At 37.6% G+C, this 26,198-nt stretch overlaps 1 protein-coding gene across 3 annotated transcripts in view; it reads right to left on the reverse strand.

Annotated features, from left to right (window-relative positions):
• The window catches only part of ELF2 (E74 like ETS transcription factor 2), a 91,206-nt gene that overhangs the window by 63,746 nt on the left and 1,262 nt on the right, over positions 1-26,198 (reverse strand). For all 3 annotated transcript variants that reach the window (XM_068543462.1, XM_068543456.1, XM_068543455.1), the window contains exons 2-3: positions 3,293-3,380; positions 1,610-1,848 (exon numbers count right to left, since the gene is read on the reverse strand). In XM_068543462.1, the coding sequence (XP_068399563.1) occupies positions 1,610-1,681 (72 nt within the window). In that variant the 5' untranslated portion in view covers positions 1,682-1,848; positions 3,293-3,380. The remainder of the gene's footprint in view (positions 1-1,609; positions 1,849-3,292; positions 3,381-26,198) is intronic.

The following is a 26,198-nucleotide window of genomic DNA, read 5'->3' on the forward strand; positions in this document are numbered from 1 at the left end:
TTGCAGGAATTCTCTCCCCCAGGTGTTTCTACAGCCCAATCCCTTATGCTATTTAGGTCTAAACCAAAATGCCACCTCGTCAGAGAAGGCTTCCTTGTCCACCTAATTAAAATACCACTATGACAACTTTACAAGGCTACCGCATAAATCATTAATCAATAATGCCCTGGTAAAATTGTTTCATTTATCATTTTCTTTCTTTCATAATAATCAGTTCTTCAAGCCTTGAACACCTGGGGTTCCATGTAAATGAAGAAAAGCATAGAGTCTTCCAGAAACAAGCTTGTACTCTTTTTCTCATAATAGCAGTACCCAGTCAGCATATGGTAAATATATTCTGCCTACTGTTCTTAGCAGCTCCCCCCATAGAATTAAATACCAACGGAGTAAAACTATGGGGCAAAGAGAAAGTACTTGAAGAAGCAATAATTAGTCTGGGTGATATAGGAGGGGATAGAAATCCCGAGTCCCTCATTTCTTTGGAGAATCATACCTGGAAGTGATCATACAGAAAGTGAATCTTTAAGAAGGAAGTAGAAATTGACTACGAGAATAAAACATGTTCTTTAGCTGTGGCTAAAGACTTTGAACCAGTTTTAGATTCAAATGCAACAGGAACATTTCAGTTACCAAGTCCTCTGAAAACAAACCCACTGAATTTGCCCATAGCTATCTTGGAAGACTGCACAGACACCAAGCAAGCTAGAAGAAAAATCCAGATTCCAGAACACACAGCCTGACATCCTAACTTGTTTCTCAGTCATGGTATTAAGTACCAGTAAGAGCAGTATCTTTCACAGAATACAGAGAAAACAGATTTTTTAAATACAGTAAACTCTCCATTTTCCCATCTTATCTCTGACCAAATACTTGTCCATTACTGTGACAGTATTGTGACAGCATTATTCCATTTTAATTTAGGTACTTCCCAATAGTCAGTCTTTACTGAATGGTGGGAACAGAAGCCAGGCCCTGGAAGTCCATATATTTCTGGTACTGTTATTTTTCTACTCCCATCTCTTATTCTTTAATGTTATCAATAACAAAAAAAATAACCAAGTATGCCAAAGCTGCAAAATTCTTCAAGTATAAAATTTCAAAAACTGTATTTCCTTTCTGATTTACAAATTATCTAAACTCTTAAGTATAAATAACATATGATTAAAATATGATGGATTCCCACACTGAATTAGATGTAATAACCAAAAGACAAAGGTAACAGCTAAAGGAGATACAAAATTCTAAATTAAGATGAATCTAACTTAGGTATTTAGGTACAGTATATGCCTATACACTCTCAAATCCAAAGCAATGGATTTTTGTTAGCAATTTAAACCTCTCGACTAGTACTACAGTGTTCTTTCTTTCAATTTTTTCCTCCCAGTTCATTCCAATGTATGCAATGTTCCAACAACTCAGGCAACTCAGGCCCAGCAGTCCCTTCCTCAACCTTCTACTGCCTAATTACATGAGGACACATGACATACATATAGAGTCTCATGCATTGTACATTTCTACTCTCAGATACCTGTTCCCCATTAAATTCAAAATTAATTCATGCATTGATTTCTATGAACAAAACAGAAATGTAATACATTGGATGCCTAACCTCTTGATTTTCTACTCCACTGCTGGAAAGCTCCAAAACAGAACCTCCACTGTCAACTACTGCTGATGTCATTGTTTATTCCCTGAGGAAGCTTCAAACGCAATCAGTCGACGTAATTAAAGGTTCATGGATGATTGCCAGTGTTACAGGTTTGCACTGTCATGTTTTAAAAGTCAACAGAGAAGGAGTGGAGTACATATCCAGAAATCCAGTCTTCTAAAGATGAATAACCAGAGAGCCTAAAAAGAGGAAGAATTGAAAAATTATTAAAAATATACAAGATGGATACACAGCACAACCTATTTTGCATCCAATTTTTAACATTTTTGTAAACTAAAAGGAGACAGGCTCATACAGCCCTGTGTCAAAAGAGGGCAGTAATGAGCGGTCTGCTTACAGCTGTCAAGTTCGTGAACAATCTGAAATACGTTCTTACCAAGCTATTGCACATTGGTGACCTTAAGACATTTACATTCTAAGAGATAAAATGTTATAACTTTCTCCCCTTATGAAGATGTACTATTATTCCTGAAATATTTTGGTAAAAATTCCTGAAATTAAAAAAAAAATTTTACGCACTGAAAACATAAAATGTGCTGTACCGAGACAACTTCCAAAATTATTCACCTATTTAACAAATTAAAAGATTTATTGGTTTGTAAATATTTCTTTTTTTTGACCGCACCGCGCAGAATGTAGGATCTTAGTTCCCCGACCAGGGATCAAATCCGTGCCCCTCCCCACCCCCAACCCCCCACCCCCAGCAGTGGAAGCACGGAGTCTGAACCACTGGACCACCAGGGAAGTCCCTGGTTTGTAAATGTTTCATTCTTCTTTGGCTCATTTGGTTTGTTTATATGAATAATTAATTAGAATTATCTTTTGCTTATGGTAGCAATCTCATTTTGTGTCCACATTTTGAATACTCTACAAGGTCTATAAAATAGATTAATTTGAGTAACTTATACTTTCAAAGTAGTTTGAAAATAAGGTAGTGAAATGACTTGGAATGACTTTAATATACTTTATCATTCTTTCCTCAAAAATTTTTTTGCTATTGGTTCAAAATGCAGTATAGCAAAGGGTTTCAAGAAGACATAATTAAAGCTTTTTCCCCCTACTAGAGATGAATATCAGTATGTACATCATCTAGATTTATGCATTAGATTATTCTAGTAATTCTAAAAAGTTACATTTTATTTGATTTTGTATATGTTAAATATTTCATAGAGAAATTACAGAGATTTCTTTCTGGCAGGATTTTTTTTCCCATAAAAATTTAAGAATGCAGAAAAATTAAGCATATTTAAAGAGAAAAGAATAACCGTTTCTAATTAATCATTCCATTAATATTGTGTCCTATATTAAATGTGAACACTGGTACCATACAGATATGGAAATAAAATATTAAAGAATTTCCATAAACTTCTACAATAAAAATACCTGAAAAAAAAGCAGAAATTTCACTTCACTACTTAAGACCCATTCAGTACTATTAGTCTCCTTTTTGATCTTATCAACAGAAAACGGGATAGAAAGTATTTGTATCTTAAGAATAAAAATTAAGAAAAATCCACAATCCCATCACACTAAAGCTTACTATTATCATACAAGGTAACAACTATTTTCAATCTCTCTTTTCTAATCATATAGATAGTAATAGCAGAAATAACTTTTACTTACAATTTGAATGTTAAGTAGTCTAAGCATCCTTCACTATTTTCACAACTTGGCAAGAGTTAAAATATAAACCAGCAGTTCTCTGGAACTACTAGTGGGGGGGAAAAAAGACAGCATTAATATAATTCTATTAAAAAATATTTTGCCCAAAATAGGTGTGATTCTGACAGTAGGTACTTATTACAACAAACCATCTCCAAAGCCTGATGGCACACATTTTATAATGAACATAATAAAGAAATTACTCCTCGGCTATTGAGGAATCAAAAGTTTTTATCAAACTTAAAATTTTAAGTCACCACTAAATACCAAGTATCGAGTAACGACAGATTCCAACATACATAGCCTATACCCCACATTATGGGCTATATTTCAATCAACCAACAGGATCTTAACACATGGCTGCAGGTATAACCCCAGATCCCCAGGAGTATAAAATCAAGTTTAAGAAGACTAACCCAATCAACTATACTTCAATAAAAACTAAATAAGTTAGTTAATTTTAAAAACCTAAAAAATTTTAAAAATTAGAAAAAAAAACTAACCCAGAAAACTACTATTGAACGACGCTAATGATATATTATTGCCTGTTAACTTTCCTGCTATTCACTTTCTTGCTGTCTCACCCTCCAAACTTAGCACCCATACAAATCTAAACACCTCAAGCCTCCTCAAATAGCCTTCCTCCTCCTTTCTAAAGCTCATCTATGCGCTGGATCTTAGGCCTTGTCCCATCAATTATTCTCTCTTTTTCCTTAACCTTCTCTTTCTGAACATTGGGTTCTTTCCCTCAACATCTAAACATTTACAAGACTCCCTCAACTTTTTTTTTTTTTTTTTTTTTTTTTTTTTTTTATGATTTCTTGCCCGTGCTGCGTGCAGCACGAGGGATCCTAATTCCCGGACCAGGGATGGAACCCGTGCCCGCTGCAGTGGAAACGTGGAGTCTTAACCACTGGACCACCAGGGAAGCCCCAAGACTCTCTCATCTTAAACCTGACTCCTCCATGACCCTGCATACCCCTCCAGCTACCACTCTAGTAGTTCCTTCCTTTCTCAGATAAGGTTCTACCTAAAAAATCTTTTATACCCTGTCTCCACTTCCGGATTTCTCAGGTACTCCTCCTATGGAAGTTTGGCAGCCATCACCACCAAATGAAATTTTTTACTAAATTCTGGTTATCAAATCCAATGGATACATTTCTGTCTTCACAGGACTTAATGTCTCTGAAGCATTTGACACTGTTGATCATTCCCTCCTTGGAACTCTATCTTGAATTTATCTTCTCCCTCTCTAGCTATTCCTTTTCAATTCCCTCTTGCAGGCTCACCCCTAGTTTTCAAGGAGCTTGAAGAGTACAAATGTAAGCCCACATACCACATGCCTAAGTATTTTAAAGTTATAAACCAAACTAACAAGCTAGTAAATTTTCTCCTACTCTCCTATCTTGACATATACACTTTTATAACAACCTACAAGGCTAAGTTCTGATTTGGCATTCTCAGACTCAACATCTATGGCGGTGGGGTCGGGGGAGGGGATGGGAGGCCCGTACTCCCCCATCTCCCCGCAGCCTGCCCCTTTTTCTCATCCCACCTTTGGCTCCACTCCAGACTACGAGGAGCCTCATATACATACATGTGGACATCCCTGACAACATGACTAAGCTCTGGCCACATGCCTGCAGACAGCTGCCACTTGGCCATCCCTTAGGCCTAGGGGAGCCCATACATGTGGTATAGTTAACAGAGGAGAGAATCAGGGAAGAGACCTGGGAAGGGTTACATGGGCAGGGAATTCTGGGATTCAAATACTCTTAGCTTGATCTAGCAATGGGTTCCAGATGGATTAGCACCTCAAAATCCTCATCCTATCAGCAGGGGTTAGCTGCAGGAAGGCCAGAGGAGGACCTCTAAAGCACAAGACCCAGAGCAGGGTTCCCGCCTGGGTAACTCTAAGGACAGTGCAACTCTCTGGTCAATCCTGGTAGGTGTTTCCAGGATCCCATCCCCAGTCCTCTTCTGGTTCTTCACTCTCTCTAAACCATCTCATGCACTGCCACGGCTTCACTCAAATCTCTCTTCCAGTCTAAACCACTTTATGGGCTCCAGTTTGTCTGCTAGATACTTTCTTGCCTGTACTTCCTTGTGAAATTAAATAGGGTATAAATAAATAGCAAGCATCTATTCCAGGATATCCCAAGGACTCCATTAATTAATTCAGTCATTCAACAAACACTAACTGAGCACCTTTTATATACGAATAGTTTTCGGTCGCTAGAGGTACAGTGGTGAAAAAAGCAGAAGTCCTTGTTCTTATGTATCTTAAATTCCAGTGGGGAAAGATGAAAAAAGCAAAATATGTTTAGCACCCATGTAGACAGTGATAAAGGCTAAGGAGGCAAATGAACCAAAAGGAGAAAATATTTGGCAAGGAAGAGGGCTGCAATTTCAAACTGGGTAATCAGAGAAGAATTCACTGAAAAAGTGACATTATGAGTGAAAACTCCGAAGCAGGAAGGAGTTGTGCCAGTGACGGGGGGCATGGGGAGAGCTCCCTCATGAAAGGAAAGAGAACATACATTCAAGATCTTCAAGAGGGAATAAGCCTGAAAGTTCAAAGATCAGCAAGGAGGCCAATACGGCTGGAGTGAAGCGAGCAAGAGGAAGGGGAGAGTAGATGATGACGACCAAGAGGTAAGGGAAGGGGTCATGTACACCCTCTATGAGGACTCTGCCTTTGACCCAGGGAGAAGGAGGGTTTTACGCAGAGAGATGACCTGCTTATTCTGACGGTCATTCAGCTGTTGGGTTGAGAACAGACAAGGAGACAAGGCCAGAAGCAGGGAGATCAATTTGGAAGCTACTCTAATAACTAGGTGAGAAACGACAGTGGCTAGGACTGAGTGGTAGGTTCTGGAGAGAGCGAACAGTGGTCAACTTTTAGAAATTTTTGTACGTAAAATGGACAAAATTTGATAGCAAACTGGATGCGGGGTGTGAATGAAAGAGAAGAGTCAAGACTGAATCCAGAGAAATCAGTCAGAACACCTGGACTAGCCATGAAACGGGATGAACGACGCTGGAAAACAAGTCCAGTACGTCCCAAACTCAACTTTTTCTCTGCTACCTCCCCCAAGGTATGAGCTCGCCTACTGTGCTTAGTGAGCCCCATAAGCTACCCTGTCACCTACACCAGTTGCCTAAAACAACAGAGGCTGAAGTCATCTGTGACTCCTTTCCCCAGCAACACCATCATCCTCTCTCACTCCTGACTCTTGCTCTATAATCTCACATCCTCTGCCCTAGTTGAGGTCCTTGTTATCATTTTTCTATAGCCGTTAAGAGCCTCAGATTTGGCCTCTTGGCCTCTAACCTTCCCTCCCTTCCAGCCCATCTAACTGCACTGTCAGGGTGATCCAAGATGGAATAACGTCGGGCCCCTCTCAAAATTCTTCAGCAGTCCATCATCACCTGCAAGATGAAATTTCAACCTCTTTGCAAGCATACTGATTTAGTAGAAACGAGCAAGGGGTCTAGGTCTCTTTTTCAGAAGTTATGAAATGTTCATTCTGATATGCTCCGGTATGGAAGTCACAAATCTAATCCATGCTCACTGGTCCAGCCTCATTTTCCTTTACTCCCTCCATCTTGGTTGTTTACACTACAGCTGTTTACAGTTCTCTACATTCTTCTCTCTCCTGTCTTGACACCCTTCCCCTGTTGGCCCATTTGGCCAATTCCTAGCTGTCTTACAGGCCTCAGCTCTCAAGCAACCGCATCACTGAAGGGCTCAAGATCATTTTCTGTAATTCTCTTCCCCCAGTTCACATTATATACCTCCCTCACAAGAACATCAGGGAAGTTAACAGCTTCCAGTTGCCACCTCCCATCAACCACAGCAAGCCCAACACCTATGCCTTTCCTGAGTGCTCCCTAAAATCCTGCTTCTCTTTACCTTCTTAATATTCTTACCTTCTTACCACTTTCTCAAAGCACCACGTTTTAAACATCTGTGTATCCAGGTTTTAAACATCTGTGGTTGATACCACTTAAACCACTGCCTTTCATATAGCAGATAAACAGTAAAGATGTGATGAATACGAGGGTAAACAAACATGTTCCCATCAGACAAATGTCTTCACTGTTCACTACACAGACCATGCTCATTCCCATCCCTATCCCTTTGCTGGTTTCCCTTCTCTCATCAGGAATGCCCTCTTCTTTGATTATTCAGATTCTACCTGCCCCTCGTGGACAACTTTTCCCCTATAATAACATCACCTCTTTCCTCTCTCTTACTATACCAGTTTTTTCAGTAACATTTATTAAGCACTTAACTGTATACCAAATACAGCACTACGCCAAGAACACAAAAACAAAGTTAGGACTCAGCCTGCAAACAGCTTAGAGTCTAGTAAGTAGAAGCACTCGAAGCAATTACCATAATGTAAACGCCATAAAGGAAACTACAATGTACAGTGGAAACATTAAAAAAGAGAACACCCAGTCGGCCCTTGGGGTGGGGGGGGGGGGGGGGGAGGGGGAGAGGGGATGGGAAGATTCCAGAAAAGACTTCAGAAAGGAGCCACCACTTGGTCTGGGGTTAGAAGAAGGGGTGGAAACTGGCATAACAATAAGAGAAACAATTCTGAATCTTGAATACTAAGTGAACTGTCAGGACTGAAAAAAACTGTGAGAAATGATAGCAAACCTAAGTATCACTCAGAAGTAAATGCAGCTCAGACTATAATTTAGTTGCTTAGAATACAGATCACACTCTCATCAAAAACAGTTTATGTGTATGATTTTATTTACATAAGTACAAAAACAAGGAAAACTCAATCTATGATATTAGAAATATGATACTATATTACAAAAGGCTACTATCACTAATATATAAGGAATGCTTAAAATAGAGAATAAAGGACCAAAAAAAAAAAAAAAAAACAAGAGAAAAATATGAGAAACGGTGGTATAAAAAACAACTGTGGTATAAAAAATATGAAAATATGAAAAACACAAACACACAATTCACAAAACCAGATACAAAAATAGCCCTTAAACATAGGAAAAGATGTTCAAATTCACTCATAGAGAAAGGCAAGTTTTTAACAATTGAAACACCATTTCTCTCATCTATCAGATTGGTGAAAATTAAAATGTATGTAACATTATATTCTGTTGGTAAAACTGGGTACATTTATACACTGCTGGTGGGAAGCAAGGTGACACAACACTTTGGGAGGAGAATTCGGCAATATCTAACAAAACTACATATGTACTTACCTTTTAAAACAGCTTTATTGAGATATAATTCACATATCACACAGTTCATCAACTTAAAGCATATAATTTAAAGGTTTTTAGTAAATGAATGAAGTGCCATCATCACCACAATCTAATTTTAGAACATTCTCAGCACACCCCCTCCCCAAAAAAAAACCCTCACGTCCATTAGCAGTCACTCCCCATCCTCCCCCAACCTCATGTCCTTGGCAATACTAATCTACTTCTTATCTCTAGAGATTTGCTTGTTCTGGCCATTTCATATAAATGGAATTTTAAATATGTGGACTTTTGTGACTGGTGTCTTTCACTTAGTACGTTTTCAGTATTCATCTATGTGTAACAGGTATTAGTATTTCAATTCTTTTATTGCTGAATAATATTCCATTGCATAGATATATCACATTTTATTTATCCATTCATCAGTTGGTGCAAAGTTGTTTCCACTCTTTGCCTATTATAAAATGATGCTGCTATAAAAATTCATGTACAAGTTTTTGTGTAGACATATGTTTTCTTTTCTCTTAGTATATACCTAGGAATGGAACTGCTAGAACACACAGTAACTCTGTGCTTAATATTTTGAGAAAATGCCAAACTACATCATTTTACATTGTCATCAGCAGTGTATGAAGGTTCTAATTTCTCGACATCCCCATCAACCCATGTTGTAGGTAATCTGTAATGCAGCAATAGATAATTATTAACACATCATCTTGGTAGATGCAATAAAAATCACTTGATAAATTTTATAATTAAAAGAAAAAAGCAGCCAAGACTCAATGGCAAAATATTTAAAACTTTTCCCCAATACTGGGAACAGAACAAATATACCTACAATTGCCACTTCAATTCAAAACCACACTGGCAATCCTGACCAGCAGAGTTTGATAAGGAAAAATTAAAAGGCACAAGAAATGGAAAGGAAGAGGGACTTCCCTGGCAGCACAGTGCTTAAGAATCCGCCTGCCAATGCAGGGGACAGGGGTTCGATCTCTGGTCCGGGAAGATTCCCACATGCCACGGAGCAACTAAGCCCGTGCACCACAACTACTGAGCCTGTGCTCTAGAGCCCGCGAGCCACAACTACTGAACCCACGCTCTGCAACTACTGAAGCCCACGCTCTCTAGGGCTCACATGCCACAACTACCGAGCCCACGTGCTGCAACTACTGAAGCCCACGCACCTAGAGCCCGTGCTCCGCAACAAGAGAAGCCACCGCAGCGAGAAGCCCGAGCACCGCAACGAAGAGCAGCCCCCGCTCGCCGCAACTAGAGAAAGCCCGCACACAGCAACGAAGACCCAACGCAGCCAAAAAATAAATAAAATTTAAAAAGAAAAAAGAAATGGAAAGGAAGAAATGAAGCTACCATTGTTTGTAGATAAGACTCTCTACATAGAAAACCCAAAAGAACCTTCGGGTATTAGAAGAAGAGGGTTTGCAAGATGTGTGGATACAGATCAACGCAGTAAGTCCCCTACATACGAAACTTCAAGCTGTGAACTTTCAAAGATGAGAACGTGCGTTCACATGTCCAATCACGTAAGTTAGTTCACATGTCTGGCGTACATTGTCACGTGCGTGCATCCTGTACAAGTGGTTGTGCTTTTGTGTACTTTACTGTACAGTACTGTACAGAGTACAGTAGTACGGTATCTTTATTTCAAGCCCAGGACCCAAATGTAGAATGGTACACACCAAAGGTTGCAGCAGCCGTCCAGAATGCAATCCAGTGCTACCGTGTCATCTATGACGAGAAAAAAAGAGCTACCACCCAGACATCACTGGATCATTTTTTCAAGAGGGTAGATAGAATTGAATCTAGCAATGAACCAGAACCTGGGCCATCAACATCAGGCGTGAGTGAAATTGCACCTTGCCGTCCGTCTCCTATTGCGGACAATCCTGATTCAGCTCTACCGTCTCCCACCTCCTCTCCCTCCTCCAGTTAGGAACTCTCCTGGCCTGTTCAGTCGATGCCAGCCCCTGGATGCCAGCTACTGTACTGTACTACTGTACTTTTCAAGGTACTGTACTGTAAGATTAAAAATGTTTTCTTTATCTTTTGTGCTTGTTTTTTAATGTATTATTTGTGTGAAAAGTATTATAAACCTATTACAGTACAGTACTATATAGCCAATTGGTTTGTTGAGTTCCTAGGCTAACTTTGCTGGACTAACGAACAAACTGGACTTACGAACGCGCGCTCAGAACGGAACTCGTTCGTATGTAGGGGACTTACCATATATAGAAGTCAACTGTTTCTCTATGTACCCGCAACAAACAGAAAATGTAATTTTTAAAAAGGATATCATTTACAATAACCACAAAAATATAAGACTCCTAAGACTTGGGAACTCCCCGGCAGTTAGGGAACTGCAGTGGTGAGGACTCAGCGCTTTCACTGCCGTGGCCTGGGTTCAATCCCTGGTCAGGGAACAAAAATCCCACAAGCCACGTGAAGATACCTAAGACTCAACCTAACAAAGACCTCTACGGAGAAAATAAATAAATGTATTGAAAGAAATTAAAGAAATCTTGGGAATTCCCTCGGAGTCTTGGATAGGAAAGCTCAATATCTTAAAGATGTCAATGATCAACAAATTCATCTAACAAATTCAATATATTTCCAGTCAAAAATCCCAAGACGGTTTTACAAAAACCTTGATAAAGATAGTAAAGAAAAATTTAAAAAAAGGGGGGGGGGGGATGTACAAGAACAAAGGGCAAAAGTGAGCCAAAACCCTCTGGAGAAGAACTGCCCTACCTAGTCTAGTCTATGGTAATTAGACAATAAGTAGTGGTGCAGACATAACCAAACATACCAATGGAACAGAATATAGAGGCCAGAAAAAGACCCACGCATATTGGAAACTTAATGTAGGAAGAGGAAGTGTTAAAATCAATGGGAAAAAAAGACTATTAAATGATGCTGAGACAAGTGATTATCCATACAAGACAAAAATTAAATCACCACCTCTCACCAGTCACAAAATAAATTACAGGTGTACTAAAGACCTAAATATACAAACTTCTTTCAAAATTAGAAGGAAATATAGAATATCTTCATGAACTCATAGTTAAGGAAAAATTACTAAATACATGGAAAGCAAAAAACAAAGAATTACTAAACTTGACTACACCAATTTTTTTAAAAAATTCATAACAATGGAAACCAAAAACAAAACCAAAAGACAAGACACTAGGAAAAGTAATTCCCCTCCCTCCAAAAAAAGGGGAAAAAAAGAACTCCTACTAATTAATAAAAAATATACACAACCAAAATCTATTAAAGATTTTAAAATAAATTATATTAAGGCATGCATGGCTAAGAGTGATATAAATTCTTGTCAAGGTTCTAGTTCTCAGGAGTTCCCTGGTGGTCCAGTAGTTAGGACTCAGCGCTTTCACTGCCTGGGCCAGAGTTCAATCCCTGGTTAGGGAACTAAGATCCCTCCTGCAAGCCGAGAGGCGCAGACAAAAAAAAAAAAAAAAAATGCTCTAGTTCTCATGCTGAATGATGCACTCACGTGTGTTTATCATATTATTAAAAATAAACAAAACAACAGCCATTACTGGGCAAATTATTTGTGTCATGAATCAAGGATTATGATTCATCTAATTTTGTACAACTGGGGTCCAAGGAGAGGTTGAAAACTGATTTTGTTAGCTTCCCATCTAAAGTGTGAAATCCATTCACATGAATTGGTTCTCTTTAAATGTGTTGGGTAAATTGAATAATATTTACTAATCCTTTGACAAACTCTCTTATTTACAATTTTCCAACAGGCTGTGTTCATTTTTTCGGACTTAATTGCTTCTTAATGCAATTCTTAATTTGTAAGAAAGCTGTGTCAGCATAGGGGGTCACAGTTACCTTACCTGCTATTGCAGCAAATATATCTAAACAACCTAATGGATCAGAAAGAGGAACAGCAATTCCATTTACAGGACATTTCAAGAAAAAGTAAAACTATAGGAACAGAAAACAGATCAGTGGGAAGGCGTTATCTCAAAGGGCACAAGGAACTTCTGGGGGGTGACAGCAATGTTCTATATCTTGACTGTGGTGGTGATTGCATAATGATATGAATTTGTCAAAATCATGGAAATGTAAGGATGAATTTCACTACACGTAAACTAAACTTCAATAAACTTGACTTTAAAAGAAGGAGAGGACAATGCTACAAATTAGAATTTAACCTATTAAAGAGATTCTTATTCAATATTAACATTATCATCATACTAAGAAGAACTGTAGCTTGTAATCTAAACTTATGTACAGTTTGACTCACAACTAGTACCTGCCTATGGAATCAGAAAATTCTCCCCCTAAAAAACCTTATTATTCTTAGCCACTTTATTGGTAAAATTAAACCTTTTAAATTTGGAACTCAATTCCTGAAATACTTCCGATTCATATTTTCATTGTTCTTTTTTTTTTTTAATTATCTACCAAGTCTGACAGGAATTATATGTGTAGTTTATAATGCTAATATAATAATAGCCTCAATAGTCTCAACTATGTATTCTTCTATTTCTATGTTACTGAATCAAGCATTTTTATGCATTGTCCTTTCATCCTTACAATAACCCTGTGAAGTAGGTATAATTATTCCCCCTATTACATGAGGACCATTTTAACAGTATGCTTTATATTTAAGAGCTAGTATGACTAACAGTTAAGAGCCTACTGACCACTGTATCCCCAGAATACAGTAGGTACTCAATAAATATTTGTTGAATGTTGGCTTTACCTGTGACTACATAATCCTGGGCAGTTATTTATCTCTGTAAACTTCAATATCCTCATCCATAATAAGACAGTAAAACAACTCTGGGAAGTCGGTGTGTTTAGTTCTTTTAATCCTTTACATAAAGTGCCTGGCACACTATGAGTACTGAATGAATGTAACTTTATTACTATTATGTCTTTGATAGCATCAATCAGAGCTGTACCATATTGCCAAAGCTTCATATTAAGAATAAAGCAGTAGGGGCTTCCCTGGTGGCGCAGTGGTTGAGAATCTGCCTGCCACTGCAGGGGACACGGGTTCGAGCCCTGGTCCGGGAGGATCCCACATGCCGCGGAGCAACTAGGCCCGTGAGCCACAACTACTGAGCCTGCGCGTCTGGAGCCTGTGCTCTGCAACAAGAGAGGCCACGACAGTGAGAGGCCCGCGCACAGAAGAGTGCCCCCCGCTTGCCACAACTAGAGGAAGCCCTCGCACAGAAACGAAGACCCAACACAGCCATAAATAAATAAATTTAAAAAGAATCCCACTCTTTAAAAAAAAAAAAAAGAAGACAAGTTTGCAGGCAGAGTAAAGAGAATAAGTCACTTTATAGCCAACTCCTTTCCATTTAAAAAAAAAAAAAAAAGAATAAAGCAGTAACAGATGATTATACCTAAAACCTAACTGCTCCTCATGCAAAACTGAGATGTTCATCCTTCTAACTTGTTAAAACAAAAATTAGTACATTTTAAAGGGATGAAAAGTAAACTAATGAATCTTTTAAAGAAAGAAGAATCCCCCTCTGAAAATGGAACTAAGTCTAAGCAGTATACAGTTGACAAATATTTGGGCCCACAAGTCAGGGCTGGAAATTATTTGGGCAGAAAAGTGGTCATGTCATGGGACTCACTTTAGGGCAAGGTGATTGATCTAGATATTTTAAACTGCATGCTAGACATTTACAGTATAAGAGAAATTACATGAGATTACTGGAAGAGATCTTAGAGCTCATTTTATAGAAGAAATGGATTGAAGAGGCTAGTTGGAAAATTAAGTAAGATACCGATAACTTGCCAACCATAAAACAATTCTGCATTTCAAGAGTCCCATACCAATGGATAATAATATCTTAAAATCCTTATTTACTCCCGGCCCTGAGTTTTGACACACAAAGTCATAGAGTAACACACAGATAAGAAATGAACTTAGATAATCTGTCACTTCATCTCAGTTCTGTTTAAGGTATTTTGATGCTTTGCTCGCCAGGCATGTTTTGGTTGTTTTGTTCTTCATCATCCGAAGAACTACAATGGCCAGGTTCCTGGGCAGAACCTAACAAATGCTGGCTTGTTCAATTTATTTCGTGACGGTGAAAATCTAAGAGGGAATTATCGTCCTAAAATACTCTGAATAATCAAACATTAGAGTTATTTAAAGAACTGATGAGCAAAGAGACGGCAAGACAAGATCAACCTGACTGCGCTACCCACAATTACCACTGGAGCTAAAAAGGATACTGCTGCCTAGTGTACGCCTTTAATATTTTTATCCTCCTAATCTCTGTTACCATGTCACATACGCTCAATTGTAGGGCAGTAATAATAAAGGCCATAATAAGTATATGGAGGAAGAGATCGCATTAAGCACATCTTAGAATCCAACCTATCTGGAGGATGAAGGTAAGCAACAAAGGTCTGCTTTTTTGCTTTTGTTTGTTTTTTTTTTTTTTTTTTGGCCACACTGCACAGCATGCATCAAACCCGTGCCCCCTGTGGCGGAAGCAGAGCCTTAACTACTGGACCACCGGGGAAGTCCCCAAAGGTCTCATGATTAATCAGTAACCCTAAACTTATATGAATATTCATTTCTAGACTTATTCTATGAACTATCTGTAAGAAATACTAAATGGCGGAAATAAATGTTTAGCCATGTATATTCTGTGAATAAGCACACTTCCAGATCAAGTAAGAACCAGACAGGAGAATATGTACTAGGAGGTTTGGTTAGGGAAAAAGGAGCAATCAAAGTCACCAGCTTATCCCCCGACCATTGCACGGACTTTTTAAGAAGTCTCAAATATGGTCACAAAAGCCTCTTGTACATCCAAAGAGAGACACATAAAAGACTTAAAAGACTTGTTTCAACTGCCTTAAGGTAGTCAAGCAACTGCTTTACAGGAAGCTGAAGCTAGAGGTGATCAGGGTATATGGCAGATTCCCAGTCATCAAGAAGCCTAAAATCTACTTAGGTTCTATTCAGCAAAGCAAACTGGGAAAAGTTTTCTTTTTGAAGGAGAGAGAAATTGCCAACCCAGCAACTGCCATCCTCAAGACCCTAGTGCAGGACTTCCCTGGTGGCGCAGTGGTTAAGAATCCGCTGGCCAATGCAGGGGACATGGGTTCGAGCCCTGGTCCGGGAAGGTGCCACATGCTGTGGAGCAACTAAGCCCGTGCGCCACAACTACTGAGCCTGCGCTCTAGAGCCTGCGAGCTACAACTACTGAGCCCACGTGCCACAACTACTGAGCCCGTGCGCCCAGAGCCCATGCTCCGCAACAAGAGAAGCCACCACAATGAGAAGCCTGTGCACCGCAACGAAGAGCAGCCCCCGCTCGCTGCAACCAGAGAAAGCCTGCGCGCAGCAACGAAGACCCAACGCAGTCAAAAATAAATAAATAAATAAATAAATTTATTTATTAAAAAAAAAAAAGACCCTAGTGCAGATAATTCTAAAACCTTCGCCAACTTCTTCACTACCGTGACTTAAAAGGAAGCAAAGAACTGCTCTTCACAACAACCTTTTTTAATATTCTCGTTTGACAGGATATGAATTCATTAATGTGAATTTATCCTAGAGGTAACTCGATAACTAGCTTAGCTTAGAGTATATTTTCTTCTTCTTCCAAACAATGAAGGGATAACAGTAGTTAACATTTATAGAGCATTTACTCTATGCCAGCATTATTCGAAACTCACTACATGTATTATTAATCTATTTAATCTACACAATCCTACAAAACAGGTATAATTCCCCATTTTACATTTGGGGAAACTGAGGCACCGGGCGATTTTTTTTTTTTAAGTAAGAATTTCAACCTAAGCCGTCTGGCCCCAGACTCTGTGCTCTTAAAGTTTTTCTGCCTCATGATTATACAAGTGTTTTTAACATTGAAACTGTGAACGAATCATATAGAACCTCTCCCACCCCACCCCTGGGAGATTTTTCTACCTACTTCCTTTATTGACTCATAACATGAGCTGATTAGAAGGCTTAAAATATGCTAAATGGGAATTACATCTACCTTATCTACATAAGCATACATATTTTTTTTCCCTTTCCAAAAAAAGGGGGTGGTGGGAGGAGGGAATCAATTATTTAACTCACAAATTCTCTCATATAAGTTCTGTAGGCCTTAGGGAGAAAGTGACAGTATCAGAAATTCTTTCTCCTTTGGCTTTAGGGTTGAGCTTTTTTTTTTTTTAACATCCTTATTGGAGTATAATTGCTTTACAATGGTGTGTTAGTTTCTGCTTTATAACAAAGTGAATCACCTATACATATACATATATCCCTGTATCTCCTCCCTCTTGTGTCTCCCTCCCTCCCACCCTCCCTATCCCACCCCTCTAGGCGGTCACAAAGCACTGAGCTGATCTCTCTGTGCTATGCGGCTGCCTCCCACTAGCTATCGATTTTACATTTGGTAGTGGATATATGTCCATGCCACTCTCTCACTTCATCCCAGCTTACCCTTCCCCCTCCCTGTGTCCTCAAGTTCATTCTCTACGTCTGCGTCTTTATTCCTGTCCTGCCCCTGGGTTCTTCAGAACCATTTTTTTTTTTTTAGATTCCATATATATGTGTTAGCATATGGCATTTGTTTTTCTCTTTCTGACTTACTTCAGAGCTTATTTTTTATTTGTTTTTGACTTACTTCAGAGCTTATTTTTTATTTGTTTTTTAGAAAGAAATGTTGGCCTGCAATTCTGTATTAGCAAGAAACAAAGATTCTCAGGTATAGACTTTATATGCTAATTAAGATTTACCCATATTTACCTGGAACCAAAATATAAACTTTCTCATAATGTTAAATAAAAAGGCCCCTGCAGAAGCAACTAGGGGAAAATGTGCACCCAGTCTCTCACTCTGAGGCCTAAACCCTAACTATTTACAAGATTATCTCCCTTTACCTAATTAAGCCAAGGTTTATACCTTCCCCACAGGCCCTGGATCATGCGTGCTTACAGGGCCTGTAGAATGTATAATGAATAGATCAATGAACAAACGCATGCTTATTCTTATTTGAAGGACTAAATATCATCTTCTCCATTGTACCTGCGACTCTAATCACTGGGCAAGAATCTCTGCCGTTGCTGTAACTGTACTACAAATTCAAAGTTTTACAGATATTGGGTTTTTGTTTTATTTTTAGATAGTTAAATTTCAAGGAAGAAACATCAGGAAAAAGTTACTTTCCCTTCTATTCTTTATAAAGCTAAAATCATTCATAGAAAATCCTAGAAATATTTATTCACACTCAGAAGCTGTTAAACAATAAAATTATAGGACTTCCCTGGTGGCGCAGTGCTTAAGAATCCATCTGCCAATGCAGGGGACACGGGTTCGATCCCTGGTCCGAGAAGATCCCACGTGTCACAGAGCAACTAAGCCCGTGCACCACGACTACTGAGCCTGCGCACTAGAGCCCGCATGCTGCAACTACTGAGCCCGCGTGCTGCAACTACTAAAGCCTGCGCGCCTAGAGCCCGTGCTCCGCAACAAGAGAAGCCACCACAATGAGAAGCCTGCGCACCGCAACAAAGAGTAGCCCCCGCTCGCCGCAACTAGAGAAAGCCCACGCACAGCAATGAAGACCCAACGCAGCCAAAAGTAAAAATAAAAAAAAGAATAAAATTATATACTGGGCTATAAATTAACTCTTCCGTCAAGAATGAAGGTCACTGCAATATTTTTCCACTGTTTTCCCACCACACTTAGAAAAAAATCTAAACTCTTTAACATGGTCTTTATAAAGATCAACCCAGGGGCAGCCCACCCCTCCTCTCTGATCTCATTCATCCCTCATTTCTCTTTCACTGGCTTGCTGAGCTCCAGCCACACTGGCCCCATTCCTACAACACACCAAGCTTATTCTGCACCTCCTGTTCTCTAGGCTACAAGGGTCTTCCAGATCATCTACAGACTGAATCCTCCTGACACATCATGCAGCTCTCACTTCAAATACCACCTCTTCAGAGAGACATTTCCTTCATGGCTCCCCTCCCCCAAATAATATCACATTTCCAGGTAGCTGCCCCATCATTCTCTATTTGAGATCCCGTTACCCTATTTGTTCACTATATTTATCATTCTCTAAAATTATCTTGTTTATACGTTTAATGCATGTCTCCTCTAACAGAATATAAGGTTCCATGAGAACAAGTACTGCATTTACCTTATTTACTACAATCTCTCAAGGACCTAAAATGAATAATACTATACTACTAAATGTACAGGCTCATATGAAGATTTTGATATCTTATAACCATTCTAACTCATTATATTGCTCTCTTAGGATTCTTCCGTTTCTCCTACCCATTAGCACCTACCATGATAGAATTAAACAGAAAGAAATATGGACAAACAAGTAGACTTTATACTGTATGATCAGTTCAGGGAATGAACTAAGGTTTCAGAATTAACGGCATGTCTTTCAAATTGTACACTGATCCTACTTATCAATAAACACTAGTAATTATAAGTAAACTGTTAATTATGTTTGAAAAGAAACTATCAGATGAAATTTAGCATTTATGAGCAATATACTTTCATGCATATCATGAAATACAGATGAAAATATTGAATATAATTTAGAAATAAAACAAACTCCATTTTAGGATTTAACACATAGTTTAGATATCATCTTCTATCTAAAATTTAATTTTATCTCCAAATAAACCACGTTTAAAGAATTAAAGGAAAGTATGACAACTGTATCTCATATAACTCATATCAATAAAGATACAGATATTATTTTAAAAAAGAATAAAATGGAAATCCTGGAGTCAAAAAGTATAACAATTCTAGAGTTGAAAAGTATTAAGAACCAAAATTTTAAATTCATTAGCAGAGTTCAAAAAGCAGATTGGAGATGACAGAAGAAAGAGCCAATGCACTTGAAGATATATCAATAGAAATTACCAATTCTGAAGAACAGAAAAGAATTTTTTTAAAAAATCTTTTAATGAACAGAGCCTCAGAGACTTAGGAATACCATCAAGCATGCCAACATACATGTAATGAGAGTCCCAGAAGAAAAGGAAAGAGAGAAAAGGATAGAAAAAATACTTGAAGAAACTATAGTTAAAACTTACCGAATGTTTAAAATATGGTAATCTCTACATTTAAGTTTACTGATTCCAAAGTAGGATTAACACATAGAGATCCACACCTAGACATACCACAGTAAAATTGTTGACTAAAGACAGGAAATCTTGAATGCACAAAAAGAAAAATAACTCATCAGAAACAATGAAGGCCAAAAAGCACGAGATGACATATTCAAAATGCTAAAAGGAAACAAATGTAACAAAGAATTCTATATCCAGCAAAACTATTCTTCAAAAATAAAGGCAAAATAAAAACAATCCCAAGAAACAAAAACTGAGATAATTCATTAATAACAGACTTTCCTTACAAGAAATCCAAACGGAAGTCCACCAGACTGAAAGGAATAACCAGCCCATAACTCAAATACATAAAAAGAAATAAAGATCACATAAACGGTAAATACATGGTAAATATTAAAAAAAAAAACTTTAAAAATACTTGTTCTTCCCTTAACTATCTTTAAAGACATACAGTTGCATTAAAATATTATAAAACTGTATTGTTGGGCTTCTAGAACACAAAAATTTAATATGTGTGACAATAGTAACACACAGGAGGGGGGAGAAAATGGAGCAAATTTTCTATATTTTACTACAATTAAATTAGTCAATTCTGAAGTAAACTGTAATAAATTAAGACACACACTGTAATCCCTAAAGCAACCTAAGAAAATAACTAAAAAATCCAGTTAAGAAACTAACAAAGGAATTAAAATGATACCCTGGAAAATATCTACTAACTCCAGAACAGGGAGTAAAAGGCAATCAAAGAAATAAAAAGGAAATGAGACGTATGGAAAGTAACTAGCAAAATTGCATAAATCTGAATATCAACTATTACATTAAATGTGAAACAGATTAAACCTTCCAATGAAAAGGCAGAAGCGGTCAAACTATTTTTTTTCAAATACGCATTTTAACTATATACTGTAAGATACACTTCAGATTCAAAAACAAATAAGTTGAAAGTAAAAAAAAAGAAAAAGATATAGAATGCAAACAGTAAGCACAATAGAGCTGGAGTAGCTACACTAACACCAGACAAACTACTACTATAAGATGTATGTATGTGTATTATTGTATATGTATATCATACCTAACACCAGTGCCCCAAAAATATGAAGCAAAAATTGACAGAACTGGCCTTCCCTGGTGGCGCAGTGGTTGAGACTCCACCTGCCAATGCAGGGGACACGGGTTCGAGCCCTGGTCTGGGAAGATCCCACATGCCACGGAGCAACTAAGCCCCATGCACTACAACTACTGAGCCTGCACTCTAGAGCCCGTGAGCCACAACTACCGAGCCTGCGTGCTGCAACTACCGAAGCCCGCACGCCTAGAGCCCATGCTCCACAATAAGAGAAGCCACCACAATGAGAAGCCCGCGCACTACAAGGAAGAGTAGCCCCCGCTCACCACAACTAGAGAAACCCCGCGCGCAGCAACGAAGACCCAATGCAGCCAAAAATAAATAAAATAAATAACTTTATAAAAAAAAAAATTTGACAGAACTGAAAGGAAAAATAGACACTTCAATAATAATAGAAATTTTAGAATCTCACTCTCAATAATTAATAGAATAGCTAGACAGAAAATAAGCACAAAGAACCAACTTGACCTGACACCTATAAAACATTGCACCCAACAAAACCTTTCTAGCACACATAGAACATTCTTTTTTTTTTTCTTTTCATTTTATTTATTTATTTATTTTTTTGGCTGCGTCGGGTCTTAGTTGCCGCATGAGGGATCTTTCGTTGCCGCGCACAGGCTTCTTTAGCTGTGGTGCGTGGGCTTCTCTGTAGTTGTGGCATGTGGGTTTTTTTCTCTCTCTAGTTGTGGTGCGTGGGCTCCAGGGCACATGGGCTCCGTAGTTTGCGGCACACAAGCTCTCTTGTTGAGGTGCGGGGGCTTAGTTGCCCCGCGGGCTTAGTTGCCCCACGGCACGTGGAATCTTAGTTCCACGGCCAGGGGTTGAACCCATATCCCCTGCATTGGAAGGTGGACTCTTTACCACTGGACTAACCAGGGAAGTCCCAAACATTCTTCATAATAGATTACATACTAGGCCGTAAGAATGTCTCAATAAATTTAAAATGAGAAAAGTACAAAGTATATATTCTCTTACTACAGGGGAATTAAATTAGAAATTAGCAACAATGAAATTTAGGGAATCCCCAAATAATTGGAAATTAAACAATACGTTTCTAAATAACCCATGGGTCAAAGAAGAAATCACAGAGGAAATTAGGAAATATGAATGAAAATTTTAAAAGGCAGAACATATAAAAACATATGGCAGCTAACAATGTTTAGAAGGAAATGTAGGCCTATATCAGAAAAGAAGAAAGATCTCAAATCAAAACCTAATCTTCTACCTTAAGAAACCAGAAAGAGAAAAGCAAACAAAATCTAAAGCAAGCAGAAGGGAGGAAATTATAAAGAGTAAAATGGAAATCAGTGAAGTAGAAAACAGAAAAACAACTGGGAAAAAAACAATTACACCAAAACTTTTTACTTTGAAAAGAGCAACAAAACTGACAAACCTTTAGCTAAAATGACCAAGTAAAAAAGAGAGAAGACACATGCTGCCAAAATTAGGAATGAAAGAGCAACAACACTACCTATGCTTGCAAAATTAAAAGCACATATAGGAATATTATAAAGTGTGTGCCAAACATATTAAATAGCTTAGATGAAATAGACAAATCCCTTGAAACACAATTACCAAAACTAATAATTCAAAACTTAGCAAAAAATCTGAATAGATCTATAACAAGTAAAGAAACTGAATTAGTAGTTTAAAAATTTCCCAAAAAGAAAAATCTAGGCCCAGATGCCTTACTGGCGACTTCTATCAAATATAGTCAAGGAGGTAGCAATACCAATCCTTCACAAACTCTTATAGAAAATAGAAGAGGGAACACTTCCGAATTTATTCTGGGATTAATATATATTACTATGTTACAAAATCCAAAGACATCACAAGAAAACTACAGACCAGTATCTTCCATAAATATAGACACAAAAATGTTCAATTAAACATTAGCAAACTAAATCCAGCAACATATAATAAGAATTACATACCATGACCAAGTGGGATTTATCCCAGGAATATAAGGCTGGTTTAGTTGCTAAAAATCAATTAATATTATACACTATATTAGTGGACTAAAGGACAGAAACCACATGATCATCTCAAGACATCAAGGTGACCAACCATTCTGGTTTGTCTGGGACTGAAGGGTTTCCCAAGATGCAGGTCTTCCAGCACTAAAACCAGGACAGTCGTGAGCAAACTGTGACAGCTGGTCTTGCTAAGAGATGCAGAAAAAGCATCTGATAAAATCCAATACCCATTCATGATAAAAACTCTGAACAAAATAGAATTAAAAAGGAAACTTCTACCACACACAGAAATCTGCTATACAACACTCTGTTTATAGTTACCAACACTGTACTGTATTCTTAAAAAGTTGAGAGAGTAGATCTCATGTTAAGTTTTCTTACCACAATAACATGTTTTTTAATTTTTAAGTAAAAGATTTGTACACTGAAAATTTTAAAACATCACTTAGAAAAATTAAAGATCAATAAATTCAAAAAAAAATTTCATGTTCATGTATTAGAAAACTCAATATTGTAAGATGGTAATTCATCCCAAACTGATCTACAGATTCAATGCATTCCCCATCAAAATTCCAAAACTTTTTTCGCAGACACTGACAAGTCAATTTTAAAATTTTTATATATAACCCACAAAAGCCACAATTTTCAAAAGTAAGAACATAATTTAAGAGCTTACACTACCTCGTTTCATAAATTACCATAATGCACAGTAATCAAGACAGGGTGGTACTAGCCAAAGGACAGACATACAGATAATGAAACAGAATTGAAAGTCCAGGATTAAATATTTACAATTACAATCAATGGAGAAATGACAGTCTTTTCAACAAACGGTGCTAAGACAACCCATATATAACAGGTGAATTTAGACCCTTATTTCACACCATACACAAAAACTAACTCAAAATAGATCACAAATCTACATATAACAGCAAAATCTATAAAATATCTAGAGGAAAACAAAGGAGAAAATCCTCAAGATCTTGGATGAGGGAGAGTTCTTAAAACAACAAAAGCAGGATCCATAAAAGAAAAATTGGGAAATTAAGCTCCATCAAAATTAAAACTTTTGTGCTTCAAAAGACTCCAGTGAAAATGAAGAAAAGAAAAAAGCCACAGACTGGGAGAAAATATTTGTAAATCATGTATCTAAGAAAGGACTTACATCCAGAATGTATAAAAAACTCTTATAACTCAATTATAATAAGACAACCGGCAAAAGATTTGAATAGCTATTTCACCCAAAAGGATATATGAATGAATATCATATGAAAAAATGCTTACTTAACACCTTACATCTTTAGGAAAAATGCAAATTAAAATCACAATGACTTAAACGCTTCACACCCAGTACAATGGCTAAAATAAAACAGACAGACAATAACAAGTGTTGACAAAGGTGTGAAAAAACTGTAACTCTCACACATCACTGTTAGGAATATAAAATGTAAGGCCACTTTCAAAAACAGTTTGGCAGCTTCTTAAAAAGTGAAACAGATGACCCAGCAATTCTATTCCTAGGCATCTACCCAAGAGAATGAAACCATATGTCCACATAAAGACTCGCACTCAAACTTTCAAGCTTCATTATTTGCAACAGTCAAAAACTGGAAACAATCCAAATGCCCGTCAACTGGTCAACAGATAAACAAAATATGGTATAACCACACATTAAAATACTATTCAGTAATACAAAGGAACAAAATACTGACACATGCTACAATATGGATGACTCTCCAAAACACTATGCTAAGTGAAAAGCCAGATGCAAAAGACTACATATTGTACGTTTCCATTTATACGAAAGATAAAGGCAAATCTACAGAAACGAAACACAAATCAGTGGTTGCCTGGGGCCAGGGGTGAGAATAAGGGTTAACGGCAAACAGGCTAGAGAGAATTTTCAGAAGTGATAACACATTCTAAAATTGGCTTGTGGTGATAATTTAAGAACTCAATATATTTATTAAAAAATCATTGAATTTTCACTCAGGATTAATTTTTGGTATTAAATGATAACTCAAAAAGCTAATTTTTTAAAAAAAGTGTATATATCCAAGAGAAATGAAAACATATCCACACAAAAACTTGTACACAAGTGTGCGTAGCAGCATTACTTGTAATAGCTAAAAAGTAGAAACTCAAATGTCCATCAACTAATTAACGGATACATAATATGTGGTATATCCATACAATGGAATATTACTCAGCAGTAAAAAGAAATGAAATAATGACACGTTACAATGAGGATGAACTCTGAAAACATTATGCTAAATCAAAGAATGCAATTATGAAAGATCACACATTGTATGATTCCATTTATAGAAAATGTCCAGAGTAGGCAAATCTATAGAGACAGAAAGTAGTTAGCGGCTGCCTAGGGCTGGGGGTTCTGTGGGGAAATTGAGAGTGACAGCTAATGGGTATGAGGTTCCTTTTTGGGGGGTGATGAAAATGTTTTAAAACTGATGATGGTGATAGTTTCACAACTCTGTGAATATATTAAAAACCACTGAACTGTACACTTTAAATTGGTGAATCAAATGGTAGGTGAATTATATCTCAATAAAGCTGTTACCAACAACAACAGCAATAAACCTCGGTGTACGATCTGTGAGCAGGTGAAGCCATCAGCGCTGGTAAGGCCCTACCACAGCTGCAGTTACCCACCTATCTACTTAGGACAGAAAAATCTCAAAGTTACAAATTCTTTCCAACCTACTGTGATTATTTCGTAAATGAGTTTATGTGTCTGAAATGAAAAGCAATGATTTATCAAAGCAATTAGTTCAGTCACTAAGCTTAAAAAACAGATTGATATTAAATTTTCAAATTTCAAATGCCCAAGATATATCAGTTTTCTACTTCGTGTGTTTACTAGGAGATACCTCAATAATATTCATATGAGCTCACTGTGTAAACTGTATTACATCATATTTAAACTTTATTCCTAAACCCCTTAAATGTAATTCAATAGTTTCCAGTCTTATATAAAGTCATTCTACCTTTGGAAGAAAGGAAGAAACTCTGAAGCTCAAATATCCAAACCTATCTTAGTAAAGCATACATTCTTCTGTGCATTCTGTCACTATCCTGTGATTATGGCACTAGACAAAGTACATCATTTATCTCTCGATACAGACCCACAGATAAAAAGAAAAGGCAAATCTGATTACCAAACACCAGATTACTGTTCCATCGTCACCGGATTAAAATTTAAACCACACGGCTGAAATAAATGTTCATGAAGACAAAAAAGGGGGTGAAATTCAGTTTTACAATATAGTGTTCCCCTCTTACTCCTTTAATGAAGTACTAAGAACGTAAAGAAAGGCTATTCTGCACCGTAGCCAGCTCCTAGAAA

The sequence above is a fragment of the Eschrichtius robustus genome, chromosome 4 (assembly GCF_028021215.1).
Source record: "Eschrichtius robustus isolate mEscRob2 chromosome 4, mEscRob2.pri, whole genome shotgun sequence".
Classification (NCBI taxonomy): Eukaryota; Metazoa; Chordata; class Mammalia; order Artiodactyla; family Eschrichtiidae; genus Eschrichtius; species Eschrichtius robustus.